We start from the raw sequence: 14,614 nt of genomic DNA, 5'->3' as shown, positions 1-14,614 counted from the left end.
GATGCCTTTGAGCTGTGGTGCTGGAGAAGAGTGTTGAATATACCATGGACTGCTAGGAGAACAAACAGGTTTGTCTTGGAAAGGGTGAAGCTGGAGTGCTCCTTGGAGTCAAGGATTCCGAAGCTTCTTCTGACATACTTCGGGCATGTTGCAAGGAGGGACTAGTCCTTGGAGAGAGACATAATATTTGGGAGAATGGAGGAACAGTGTAGGAGAGGAAGACCCTCAATGAGATGGATTGATTCTGTGAGTGGAGTGGTGGCAATGAGTGTGTTTGAGATGGTGAGGTTTGCACAGGATAGAGCAGCATTTAGGGATACGCATCTTTCTTCCTAGTGGATTCAAACCACATGCCTTTGGTATGGCAAGTGCAATCGCTTACCACCAGGCCACCAAAGCAGTCATAATAGGGAAAACTTAAATGTAATTTAACTAATGCATGGCTTCCAACTGAAAGGTTGGAGGGTTGAATCCATCCAGAGGTGCCTGGGAAGAGAAGTCTGGCAATCTACTTCTAACACATCTGTCATTGAACACTATATGCAGCATAGCTTTACTCTGACATCTATGAGGCTACAATGAGTCAGAGTCCACTTGGTGGTAACTGGCTGATAAGGAAAAATGTGGCAGGTCATCATGTATCTCATCGCAGATCTTCCTCATAAACTAGTAATGCAGATATTACCATTCTTGTTTCACAGATAAGAAAATTGAAGCTAAGAAAGTTTAGTGTGCATCTCAGAGTCTGAGGGACGTTGCGTGATAGAGCCAGATGTGACATGAAGGCAAACATCTCCAACTCCACACCCACACATTCTACACTACAATCACCTCCTCTCACTCACGAAGGAAACAGTATACAGGTGACACCAAGTTATGATGGGGCTCCACTCCAACAACTTAATTACAAGCCAGTTGTTATATTTGTGAGATGCCTCTTCTCATTTCTACTTTCATTATTATTGCCCTTTATTGTTGTTGTTGTTGTTGTCATTATATGCAGTCAAGCTCCCTGCAACCCATAGTGACCCTCTGTACAACAGCCCTAAACCCTGCTCTCTCCTTTGCCAATCACACTGCCTCTGACACACTCATCCCGAATACCCCAGTCACTGAATCAATCCACCCCATAGAGGGTCTTCCCCTCCTGCGCTGTCCCTTCACCCTACCAAGCATGATGTCCCTCTCTAAGGACTTGTCCCTCCTTATAACATGTCCAAAGTATGTCAGACGAAGACCAGAATCTTTGCTTCCAAGGAGCAGCCTGGTTTAGCCTTCTCCAGATGAATCTGTTTGTTTTCCTAGCAGTCCATGGTACATTCAATACTCTTCTCCAGCACCACAGCTCAAAGGTATCAATTCTCCTTCTGTCCTTCTCAGTCACTGTCCAACTCTCTGATGCATAGCAAGTGATTGCAAAGACCATAGCCTGTATCAGATGCATCTTAGTCTCCAGAGTGACACCATTGCTCTACTTTGGAGAGGTCCCTAACAGCAGACTTTTGCATCACAATATGTTTTTTTGGTTTTCTGGATACTGGTGCCAAGAGTGTTGACCATGGAGCCAAACAGACTAAAGTTGTTAACAATCTCAATCTCTTCACCATCCATCCTGATGCTGCCAATCTGTCCAGTGGTGCAAATCTTTGTCTACTTGATATTGAGCCTCAATCCATACTGAAGGCTGCAGTCCTCGACCCTTCGCAGCAAGTGTATGAGGTCCTCCTCAGTTTCGGCAAGCAGGGTTGTGTCATCTGCATAACGCAGATTGTTAATAGATCTCCCACCAATCCTGATGCCACACTTCTCATAAAGCCCAGTCTCTTGGATAATCTCTTCTGCATATAGGTTGAAAAGGTATGGAGATAGGACACATCCCTGGTGTACACCTTTCCCAATTTTGAACCATGCAGTGTTTCCCTGCTCTGTTCTGACGGCTGCCTCTTGGTCCAAGTATAAGTTTCACATTAGCACAATCAAGTGTTCTGGGATTCCCATTCTTCTCAGAGTCACCCACAGTTTCTTATGATCCACACAGTCAAATGCCTTTGCATAATCAATGAAACACAGATAGACATTCTTCTGGTATTCCCTGCTTTCAGCTAAGATCCATCTAACATTAGCTACGATATCCCTAGTACCATGACCCCTTCTAAACCCAGCCTGGACTTCTGGCAGTTCTCTGCTGATGTGCTGTTCCAGTTGTTTTTGGATAATCTTCAGTAGAATCTTGCTTGCATGTGAAATCAATGATACTGTTCTATAGTTTCCACACTCTGTTGGGTCACCCTTCTTTGGAATGGGAACAAATATAGATCTCTTCCTGTCAGTTGGGCAAGAGGTTGTTCTCCATATTTCTTGGCACAACTTGGTGAGCACATCCAGGGCAGCATCTGTTAGCTGAAAAACATTAATTGGTATACCATCTATTCCTGGGGCCTTATTTTTTGCTAGTTCCTTCAAAGCAGCTTGAACTTCTTCCTTCGTCACCATAGGCTCTTGCTCATATGTTGTTTCATGAAATTCTTCTGTGTCTGCCCTTTATTACTAGTATCTTTATAAATTCAGTCTTTGTCTTTGAAAGCTATCTGCATTACATAAAAATATGCATTTATATTTTATGTGACTGGAAGAGATCTGTATTTGTTCCCATTCCAATGAAAGGTGATCCAACAGAGTGTAGAAATTATCAAACAGTATCACTGATATCATATGCAAGCAATATTCTGGTGAAGATCATCCAAAAACAACTGGAATAGCACATCAGAGAACTGCTTGAAGTGCAGCATTTAGAAGAGGCCCTGGTACTAGGGGTATTATAGCTAATGTCAGATGGATCTTGATTGAAAGTAGAGAGTACCTGAGGAATGTCTATCTGTGTTTCATTAACTGTTCAAAGGCATTTGACTGTGTAGATCACAACAAAGTATGGCTGACTCTGAGAAGAATGGGAATCTCAGGACACTTGATTGTGCTTATGCAAAACCTATACTTGCACCTATACTTGGAAACAGGAGTGGCATCTATTTCCTAAATAACATGCTTCTGGAAACTCTATGAACTTTGATAAATGTTGATAGTTGTAGAGGGGCTTCAGGCCTTTTGTTCATAGGGTTGCTATTAGTCATGTTCGACTAACAGGCAATCAACAACAGCACAACATACTTGGACCAGGAGACAATCGTCAGAACTGAGTAAGGAAACACTGCATGGTTCAAAATGGCAAAGGATATGAGCCAAGGATGTGTCTTTTCAATCTATATGCAGAACAGATTATCTGGGAGGCTGGGCTCTATGAGGAGAACTGTGGCATCAGAATAAGAGGTAGACTTATCAACAATCTGTGTTATGCAGATTCCACAACCCTACTTGTTGAAACTAAGGAGGACCTGAAGTGTTAGCTATAGAAGATCAAGGACTGCAGCTTTCAATATGGATTGAAACTCAACATCAAGAAAACAGATTCTCACCACTGGGTTGATTGGCAGCATCATGATAGATGGGGAAGAGATTAAAATTGTTAACAACTTCAGTTTGCTTGGCTCTACAGTCAACACTCTTGGTACCAGCAAGGAGGAAATTAACAGACAAATTGTATTGGGACATTCTGCTGTCAGAAACCTCTCAAGAATACTGAAGAGTAACATTGTCAGTCTGGAGACTAAGGTATACCTGATACAGGCCATGGTCTTTCTAATTACTTGTTATACGTCAGAGAACTGGACAATGACTAGGGATGATAGGAGAATTGACGCCTTTGAATTTTGGTGCTGGAGAAGAGTACTGAATATACCACGGACTGCTAGGAAAACAAATGGGTTTATCCTGGGGCTTGTGAAGACAGCCTGCTGTGTGGACGCAACAATTCTGAAGCTTCATCTGGCATACTTTGGACATGTTGTAAGGCGAGATCAGTCCTTGCAGAGAGATGTCATGTTTGGAAGGGTGGAAGGACAGTACAGGAGAGGAAGACCCTTGATGAAATGGATTGATTCAATGACTGGGATAATGGGAGTAGGTGTGTCAGAAACAGTAAGATTGGCACAGGATAGAGAGGGGCTTAGGGCTGTTGTACGTAGGGTCACTATGAGTCACAGGTGACTCAATGGTATGTAACAATAACAAAGCATGCACATAATAAGATGTAGAGGGAAATTAAGAAAACCATAAGTGTAGTTTATCATAACTTGGATATATTAAAAATCATAGCACCTGCATATACAAACACTCACATAGTACCTAACTTACAGTAAATATTCTTTGTTAAACCTGCTATATGGCATCTGATGTTTCAAAGTAATGGGCTAGTGGTTATATAACCTAAACATTCCTCTCTCTTTATCTGTCATGACCCTGGAGTTGGAACCCACTCATAGCTGACCCTCCAATGAGACTGCAAGTCACACAGGAGGAGTAAGCAATCTCCTCAAAGGTGATTTGCATCCTCTGACAACCTGTTGGAGGGTCAGCTATCAGGCAATTCCAATTCAATGGCAAAGAACAACAATAAACATCTAGAAAGAGCACTAGTGAAGCAGCATCATGGTTAAGCACTTGACTGCTAAATCAAAGGTTGGCAGTTCAAATCCCACAGTGACTCCGGAAGACTGTGATGGACCGTGATTGTCTCTCATAAAGATTACAACCAAGAAAACTCTCAGGGACAGTGCTCTGCTGTCACCTGACGTTGATACGAGTTGGAATTGATTGGATGGCACATAGCAATAACAAAAGCATCTAACAGATGCCGTGAATTGTAAGCAATTTTTTTAAAAATGAAGAATCAAAAATATGAATAAAAGAAAAGGACTCAGTACTCACAGCAATTGGTTTCATCCGACTTATCCACACAGTCTTGGTCACCATCACACACCCACTCAATTGTGATGCATCGGCCATCTCCACAGCGATGTTCCTTTGTGGGGTTGCAATCTGGCGGAACAAGCATTTCATGAAGTTGTCAAGAACCAGCTTCATACGCACTTCTAACTACACAGCTTGCAGTCCACTTGCAGAGAGAGCTATCCAGGAAGCTCTGGTGGCCTAGTAGGAAGAAGATATGCTGCAATCCCAAAGGTACATAGCTTGAATCCACACTCTCCTTCCATGCAGTTTTCTGCTTCTGAAAACCCACTGGATGGTCAGCTATGGGTCGGTTCCAACTCAATAGTACAACAACATCCAGAAGGCAGTGTGTCTCCAGTGGTTCAAATCTACCAGTGGCTCCACGGGAGAAGGCTGACCAATGAATGTCCTCTTGTTAAGACATACAGTCTCAGAAACCTGATGGTGGGTCACTGTGAGTCGGAATCAACTAAATAATGTGGGGTGATCTATCCACCCACTAAATGGCACTCACCTCCTGCCATGTCCCTCTTGTATACAGTGTGTACATGGTGTATACATTCATCAGAGTCTGGGTGGATAGTGCATTACCTGTTGTCTATTCATCTGAAAGGTCAGTGGTTTGAATGCACCAGCTTCTATGATGCAGAAAGATGATCAGTTTCCTCCCATAAATATTTACAGACTTTCAAACACAGCAGATGATTGCTGTGACTTAAAACGGACTCGGCAGCAGTGGGCTATACATTCACCAGTTCCTGCTTACATTGTAGAGATCCCAAAAGAGTCCACATGGTAGCCTTATAGGATGACTTTACATCTGACTTCATTTATATGAAGGCAATCAAGAGTAATTGGACATGCACTCCAGTAAATGCCCTGTTTCCCCAACATGGGAACCATGGCTGACCCTGGTCACTTTCTTTCCCAAAGATACTACCTATATTTTCTAATGCTCAAGACAAACAATCACAAAGGCTTTTCCCACTGCCCATCCTCATCCTAGCTTGCTTTTTTGTTCTTACTCAAAGGTTCTTATATCACTCATTAAAATAGAGCTTAAACATTCTAAAACCATTCACATAGTCATGTTAAAAAGCATAAAGGATATGGCTGTGACGATGCTCAGAATGAAATACAACTCTAAAAGCTGGACCCACTCTTAAAATCCTATAACAATGAGTATTTGTACATAAGGGCTTAGTCCTAACTCTAGTTGTAGCAATGACTCTATACATAGCTCTTGTCATTGGTCTTAGTTGCTGTTAAGTCAGTTCTGACTCCTAGGACTACATATAGAACTTGACCATAGGATTTTCGAGTTTGTGACCTTTCAGATACAGATTGACAAGGTTTTCTCCTGAGATGCATCTGGGTGGGTTCCAACTGCCAACCTTTTGGCTGGTGTTTAAGAGCTTAACTGCATACATCATTCTGAGACTTTGGTCTCTAAGGTGCATGTAAACCAAAAAAATAAAGGTCATTGGTTATATATATATATTTGTGTGTGTGTGTGTGTGTTATTGTTGTTGATTGCCTTTGAGTCAAGCACGACTCATGGTGACCCTATGATCAAAAGGCCTGAAAGCCTCTCTACAACCATCGACATTTATCAGTTCATAGAGTTTCCAGAGGTGTGATATTTAGGAAGTGCATGCCACGCCTGCTTCTCAAGCACAGACAATATAATGATCTGCAAAATCTTGCCCATGTGCTCCAAATGAAAACATAAGTCATTGACACTAATCCAAGGAAAAAAAAGCTTACAAAAAGAAAAAATACTAACATAAACACTTACTTCACTTTTTAAAACTCAGACTCCAAAAGACTCTATTAGTGAAATGAAGCATAGAAAACCAGGGGGGGAAAACTGTAAAACATCTTCTCCTCCAGTTCATGAATATATTCTTAGTACACCGCCTTACAAAATGTGTTTACATTTTCATGTAAGTTATGATAGACTAGGGCTTTAAAAGACTCTTCCTTCTATAAAAGCAGGGAGGAGATGTTTTGTAACTTATTTTTCTGTTTTAAAAAACTTTTCATTTTGATTTTAACAAAAGTTTATAGACCCTAACAATAACAAGAACTATATGCATGGCACTAGCTATAACTCGTTTAGAGCAATCCTTTGTTTGATGTACAAATGCTCACCTCCAAAGGTTTTTAAGAAGAACCCACTTTTTAAGAGAACACTCTTGGTACCAGCATCCAGGAAATCAAAGACAAATTGCACAAGGAAAGCCGGCTGTCAAGGACCTCTCCAGAGTACTGAAGAACAACGATATGAGTCTAGAGACTAAGGTATGCTTGACCCAGGCCATGGTCTTTTTGCAATTGCATGCTATGCATCAGAAAGCTAGACAATGACCTCGGAAGATATAAGAATTGTAACCTTTGGGCGATGGTGCTGGAGAAGAGTATTGAATATACCATAGACTGCCAGGAGAACAAACAGGTTCATCTTAGAGAGGGAGAAACCAGACTGCTCCTTGGAGGCAAGGATTCTGAAGCTTTGTCTGACATACTTTGGGCATGTTGCAAGGAGGAACCAGTCCTTGCAGAAGCACATTATGCTTGGGAAGTTGAGGGACAGTGCAAGAGAGGAAGATCATCAATGAGATGGATTGATTTAGTGACAGGGGTAATGGGATTAGGTATGTCAGAGACAATAAGGCTGGCACAGGATAGAGCAGGGTTTAGAGCTGTTGTACCTAGGGTTGTTATGAATCACATAACAATCACATAACTCATTCTGAGTGTCACCACAGCCATATTCTTGATCCTTTTAAACTTTATGACTTTGAGATTGGTTTTAGAATGGAAGAAAAAAGGAGAGAGGAAAGTGTGCATCCATGAGTAAATAAAAACCCAACGCTTCTGCTTTATAACTTAATCTGATAATCATATGAACAAGCAACGAATGACAAGTTATTGGCCATAAAGTGTTCTGTAAGTTTGAACTAAAATCTTTAGGGAAATAGGACTTGTACTTACCACAATTTTGCTCATCACTCAGGTCACCACAGTCATCATAGCCGTCACACACCAGGCTGTAATTAAGGCACTTGCCTGTGTTACAGTGGAAAAGGTTATCACTGCAGTCTGCAAATAAAACAAGTCACCAGCATGTCATTAGAGTGAGACAGAATGTTATTGCACCTAACTTAGCAATAGCATATCAAGGATGGAAGCAGTAAAGGTCACAAAGCCCACAACTTTATTGTCCAGCAGGTCACTTGCTCAATGTCACATAAATAGTTATGACATAATAGACTGTTAATAGACATAATAAGCAGTTGAGACATATTGACACAGTGACTTCAGCAGTGGTCGGAGATGAGGAAGATAACAACACATGATAGGACAGTATTCATATCTGTTGTTTATAGGGTCACTATGAGCCATTCTTGCTAAGCATCTGAGAGCTGGACAGTGGATAACGATGACAGAGAAGAATTGATGCCTTTGAGCTGTGGTTTTTCAGAGACAGATAATTGCACAGGAAAAGACTGCCCAACTGGCTCCCATGGAGCAGCTGTGGGATGTGAACCATGTACCGCTGGTGCGCCAGAGTAATTCCTTACCACTAGGCCACCAGAGCATCCTACAAAATAAGACTAGGACATATATCTATAGATATAAAGCTGTTGTGTGTCACTCTGTTGGAAATGACACATAGCTGACCCTCCAGGGGGTTTTTCAGAGGTAGTAAGTAAGTGGCACAGGAGAAGACTGGCCATCCTTCTCTCACAGAGCAGCTGGTGGATTCGAACTACGTACTTTTGAGATTACAGCACTGCTTGTTACCATTTGTTACTGCTGTTTTGTGCCATTAAGTCTGAACTGATCCATAGGTTACCCTCCAGTGGGTTTTCAGAGGCAGTTAACTGTATGGGAGGAGATTGTCCATCTGTCTTCCACAGGCATACACACACAGATAAACATAGATATGTAGATACAAATAGACATAGATATAGAGCCATATCTATAGGTACACACACACACACACACACTCTGACACTTAGGCACATGTGGAAGTTTGTAAGCAGTTTTCTTTCCCCTTAGGCTTAATCATTTTCCAATGAAGATAGGTATGTTTCTCTAGTGGCTTAGTCTGTTGGGTGTTGTGCTGCTAACCAAAAGACTCTGTGTCTCTAGTGGTTCAAATCCACCAGCAGCTCTGAGAGAGAAAGATGGACAGTCTCCTCTCATTAAGATTTGGAGCCTCAAAACCCAGATGGTCTTTATGATTCAGAATTTATTCTAAGGCAGTGGATGTATCACTTTGACAGCACGATTTTCTCCCATCAGTAGAGGGCGCACACTCCCCATCCTCACCCCACAGTGGAACACAACTACTATAGCACAAGGCTAACTTGATATTATTGAAAGTCTACAGAAATGTGTTCTCTTATCACTGAACAGAGTTGAGGAATTTGTGTATCAAAATATTACTTATCGTTGAGAAATTTTAAAAATCCATTTCTTATTTTCATTTTGTTTCAATCTAAATTACTCTCGAAGGAAATTGTTCATACAAGAAGATCAACTGTAACCAGTGGGATAAAAAAAATAAAGCAGGGTTTTTTCTCTAAGTTAATGTTACTAATGCTATTATTTTTTTTAGTAGTACTTCGTAGGGCTGGAGAATCAAGCACTCTTCAAAATCAACTTAACATAGATATCAGGTTATTATTGTTAGTTGCTGTGGAGTTGAGAATGACTCATGGTGTTAAGTGTCGTCGAGTCAAGTACAATTCATAACGACCTTATGAACAACAGATCTGACCCTTGTCCTATCATGTGCTGTCTTCACACTTCCTGACACACTAGAATCCATTGTGGTGGTCACTGTCAGGGCACCTGATCGAGAGTCTTCCTCTCCTTTGCAGACCCTCCACCCTTCTAAGCATTATGTACCTCTTAAAGGAATAGCCTCTCCTAGTAACATGCCCAAATTATGTGCGGCAAAGCCTCATCATTCTTGCCTCCAAGGAGCACTCCAACTGCACCCTCTCCAAAACATATTTGTTCTTTTTGCTGTCCATCTGATGTTAAATGCTCTTCTTCAACACCATAGCTCAAAGACATCAATTCTTCTCTGTCATCCTTATTCATTGTCCAGCTCTCAGATGCATAGCAAGAATGACTCATAGTGACCCTATAAACAACAGAGAGGACTCTGTCCTATCAGGTGTCATCCTTCTCATCTCTGACCACTTGAGCCCACTGCTGAAGTCACTGTGTCAATTTATCTCATTAAGGGTCTTTCTCTCCTTCACTGACCTTCTCACGTTTCAAGCATGATGCCACTTTCCAAGGAATGTCATCTCCTAGCACTATCCCCAAAAGAAGGGAGATGAAGTTTTATCATTTTTCCTCTGAGAAGTACTCTGTCTGCACTTTTCCAGACACATCTGTTTGTTCTTTTGGTAGTCCATGGGTTATTCAATACTCTTCTCCAACACTACAACTCAAAAGCATCAATTCTTTTTCTGTCATCTTTATTCATTATCCAGCTCTTAGACATATACCAACTGAGTAAAAAAAAGCAATGACCTGTATCAGGCACATCTTCAAAGTACAATACATTTCCTGGTCTCCTGACTTCTGGTACCAAGTGTATTGATTATGGATCGAAGCAAGATGAAACTATTGACAATTTCAATCTTTTCTCCATGTATCATGATGTTGCTTACTGGTCCAGATATGAGGACTTTTGTCTTCTTGATGTAGAGGTCTGTGATCTTTGATTTTCGGTAGTAAATGTTTCAAGCTCTACTCACTTTTGACAAGGAAGGTTGTGTCATCTGCATAATACAAGTTGTTCATAAGCCTTCCTCTGATCCTGAACCCACCTTTTTCTTCATATATTTCAGCTTCTCAAATGATTTGCTCAGCATACCAACTGCATAGGTATGGAAAGAGGATATAGCCCTGATGCACATCTTACCTAATGTTAAACCATGTTAAATAAAACCTTGCTCTGCTTGCACAACAGCTTCTTGGTCTGGGTACAGGTTTCATATGAGCATAATTAAGTGTTCTGGGTTTCCTATTATTCCCTATGATAGCCATAGTTTATAATAATCCACGCTGGCAAACGCTTTTGCATAGTCAATAAAACACAGCTATTCTTCTGGTATTCTTTGCTTTCAGACAGGATCCATTTGACATTAGCAGTGATGTCTCTGGTACCATCACCTATTTTAAAGTCCATTTGAACTTCTGGCATTTTCCTGTCAATGTAGTATCCTAACAACTTTTGGATGATCTATAGTGATATTTTGCTTGCATGTGATGTTAACAATATTGTTCAAGAAATTAAACATTCTGTTGAATTGCCCTTGTTGGGAATGGGAACATATACAGATCTCTTCCAGTCAGTCAACCAGAACAACTGACATCCAAATTTCCTGGCACAGACTGATGAGCATGTCCAGAGCTGCATCTCACATTTGAAACATGTCAAGTTGGTATTCCTTTAATTCCTAGGGCCTTATTTTTTGCCAGTGCCTTTAGTGTAGCTTGGAATTTTCCCTTCATTATTATTAGCTCTTGTTTATATGATACTTTCTGAAATATTTCATTGCCAATCAATTCTTTTTCCTACAGTGACCCTTTGTATTCCTTCCATTTTTTTGATGCTTCCTGAATATTCAATATTTTGCCCACACTATTTCTCAGTATTAAAACTTGAGGCTTAGGTAAGCTCTGGTGGCCTAGTGGCAAGGAGCTGCAACTACAATCCCAGAGCCGCATGGTTCGAATCCACCAGATGCTCTGCCGGGGAAGGAGGGACAATCTCCTCCTGTACCAGTCAGATCTGATTTGACGGTACACTCACACACACACAAAAAATAATAAAATTTTTAAAAAAATTAAAAATTAAAAAAAAACACACAAAAAAACTTGAGGCTTGAAATTGTTTTTCAGTTCTTTCAACTTTATAAATACTGAGTGAGATCTTCCCTTTTCATTCTCCAATTTCAGCTCTTTGCATGTTCTGTTATAATTGCTTTGTCTTTTCAAGCTGCCCTTTTAAATCTACTGTTCATTTCTTTTACTTCAGCATTCCTTTCTTTTGTTTTAGCTTCTTAAAGCTCTAGTGCTAATTTTCAGAGGCTCTTCTGACATACACTTGGTCTCTTCTTCCTCTTCTTTGTAACAAGCTTTTGCTCTCTTCATGGATATTGTCTTTGATGTCATTTCAAAACTCATCTGGTCTTCGATCATTAGTGTGCAACACCTCAAATCTATTCTGGAGCAGATTTTTAAATTAACATAGAATAAACTCAAGATCACATTTAGGTTCTTATGGACTTGTTTTAATTGTTTTCAGCTCTACTAGTAAAGTGGAAGATCAGTGAGAGGGAGCAGGCTTCTCAATGAGAAGGAATGATGCAGCGCTTGCATCTCTGGGCTCCAACACAACAATTGTGAGGATGAGTTGGGGCCAGGCAGTGTTTCGTTCCATTGTACACACAGTCCCCGTAAGGTGGAACTGAATCTACAGCACCTAACAAGACTGGGGAAACAAATGTCCCTTTCAGAACCCAATGATCCCAAGAACACACGAAAATATCCAAAAGATTCCAGGCAATACACATTAAATCACTTTGCTGGGAAATAGTTTTAAAACTGCTGTTATTCACTCAATTACTTCATAAATTATTGAGGCTGACTCAGGCATTTAAGAAAATTCCTCATTATTCACACAGGTACAGGCTCAACTTTTCACTGGTAGGACTTATTTGACTTGAAGCCAGTTCGAGAGGTCAGATACAAAATTAGCTGCATTTGGAAAACAACTCATTACCTCACCAAGACCTGCGTGATCAGTAAATATACAAAACCTTAACCAGAGGCACAACAGAGCCAAAAAAGACCTAGTAAATAGCAAAGATCACAGTGCTTCCTTTTATCAGGAAAAATGTTTACCTGAGCTTAAAAGAGATGTTGTTGCTGCAATTTGAGGCCCCCCAAAAAAAAAATCAAAATTTTCAAATGCTTCCTGCTATGATTTTCTTATTTATTTGACATATAATTTTGCATGACCTAAGGTAGTTAGACCTTTCTAAATACATATCTTTGTAAATACGTATCTTTGTATTTTTTCTTTGCACATTTCTTTTTTATTTCTTTTTTTAACTACGAAAAATATGCATTCTGATGTCCATGCCTGTTAATATTTTATAATATCCATTTCAGATCTCATATACACATAGTTGATGGGTCTTTCACATTATCATCCATTTAAAGCAGAAAACTAAGTCACAGAAAGCTTTCCCCTCTCAGCTTTATTTTTATGTTATATTGGTTTACATATAAAAATCTGTATACATTTTATATTATTCATGTACATTGCATTTCACACATTGTTACATTCCCGTTATATTTCCAATGATCACTCATGAATATTGTGTTTTATAAAATTAATCACCATTGATCTATGGCTATTATTACCCCATCTTTCTAGGTCCCCATTGGGTCTTTCCTAATTCCTTCACCCACCACCTCTCCACTCACCAAACTCTGTTGTTGTTGTTGTTGTTGTTGTTATTGTTGTTATGTGCCATCAAGTTGCCCACAATTCATAGGGACACTATGTACAATAGTCCTGAACGCTGCCTTATTCTAATCCATCCTCACTGACTTCAATACACCTACTCCCCCCCCTTATTCCATTTACTGTGTCAATCCATCACATCTGTGATCATCCTCTTCTGTGCTGTCCCTCCACCCTTCTAAGCACAGCATCCTTCCCAAGAACTAGTCCCTCCTGGCCACGTACCCAAAGTGTGTGAGAGGGAGTTTCAAACCTTGCATCCAAGAAGGAACTTGGTTTCACCCTCTCCAAGAGAGATCTGTTTGTTCTCTTAGTAATCCATGGTATATTTAATACTCTTACCCAGCACCAAAATTCAAATGCATCAGCTCTTCTTATGTAATCCTTATTCATTGTCCAGCTCTCTGATGCATAGCAAGTAATTACAAAGACCATGGTTTAGATCAGGTGTACCTTAGTTCCTAGACAGACATTGTTGCTTTTTAGCACTTTGGAGAGGTTCTTGGCAGCAGACTTTCTAAATGCAATCCGTCTTTTCATTTCCTGATTGCTGGTGCTAAGAATGTTGCTTGTAGTGTTGAGCAAGCTGAAATTGTTAACAAACTCATTCTCTTCATCTTTCATGGCACTACCAATTAGCTTAATAGTGAGAATCTTTGCTTGATGTTGATCTCTATTCTCTTAGTGATTTTAGATTTTATCTTTTGTCATATTGATTTCCGTCTCTTCCCAACCTCCATGCCTTTACCCTCCTCTTCCCCTTTTTGAAATTTTAACTACATATTACTAGTTATCCTTCTATTATTACAATAATAGTCTAGTGCAGTATTTGTCCTCATGAGATAGAGTTAGTTCACTCATAATGCTCTCCAGCCCATGTTAACGTTGTTGCTGTTGTTATGTGTCAAGTTGACTGCAATTCAGTTACCCTATAAATAAAGCTCTGAGCCCTACCCTGTCCTGAACCAATCTCACTATCTCTGACACTCCTAACCCCTTTACCCCAGTTATTGGGTCAATCTATCTCATCAGGGTCTTCCTCGCATACACTGACACTCTACCTTCCAAGCATAATGTCATTCTCTGAGGACTGGTGCCTTCTGGCAACATGCCCCAAGTATGTTAGATGGATCTCCAAAATCTTCACACTTTCTAGGATTGATCAGTTTGTTCTCTTAGAAGTCTCATGTTATACAG

The 14,614-nt window shown here is 40.3% G+C and overlaps 1 protein-coding gene across 1 annotated transcript in view; it reads right to left on the bottom strand.

Annotated features, from left to right (window-relative positions):
• CORIN (corin, serine peptidase) overlaps positions 1–14,614 on the bottom strand; it is a 431,554-nt gene that overhangs the window by 120,662 nt on the left and 296,278 nt on the right. Inside the window, exons 6-7 of the mRNA XM_006894163.1 lie at positions 7,843–7,950; positions 4,822–4,932 (exon numbers count right to left, since the gene is read on the bottom strand). Coding sequence (XP_006894225.1) covers positions 4,822–4,932; positions 7,843–7,950 — 219 coding nt within the window. The remainder of the gene's footprint in view (positions 1–4,821; positions 4,933–7,842; positions 7,951–14,614) is intronic.

This window comes from Elephantulus edwardii, unplaced genomic scaffold (assembly GCF_000299155.1).
Source record: "Elephantulus edwardii isolate Elephantulus edwardi_28Jun2011 unplaced genomic scaffold, EleEdw1.0 scaffold00137, whole genome shotgun sequence".
Lineage (NCBI taxonomy): Eukaryota > Metazoa > Chordata > Mammalia > Macroscelidea > Macroscelididae > Elephantulus > Elephantulus edwardii.
This window is presented reverse-complemented; position numbering and strand designations above follow the sequence as displayed.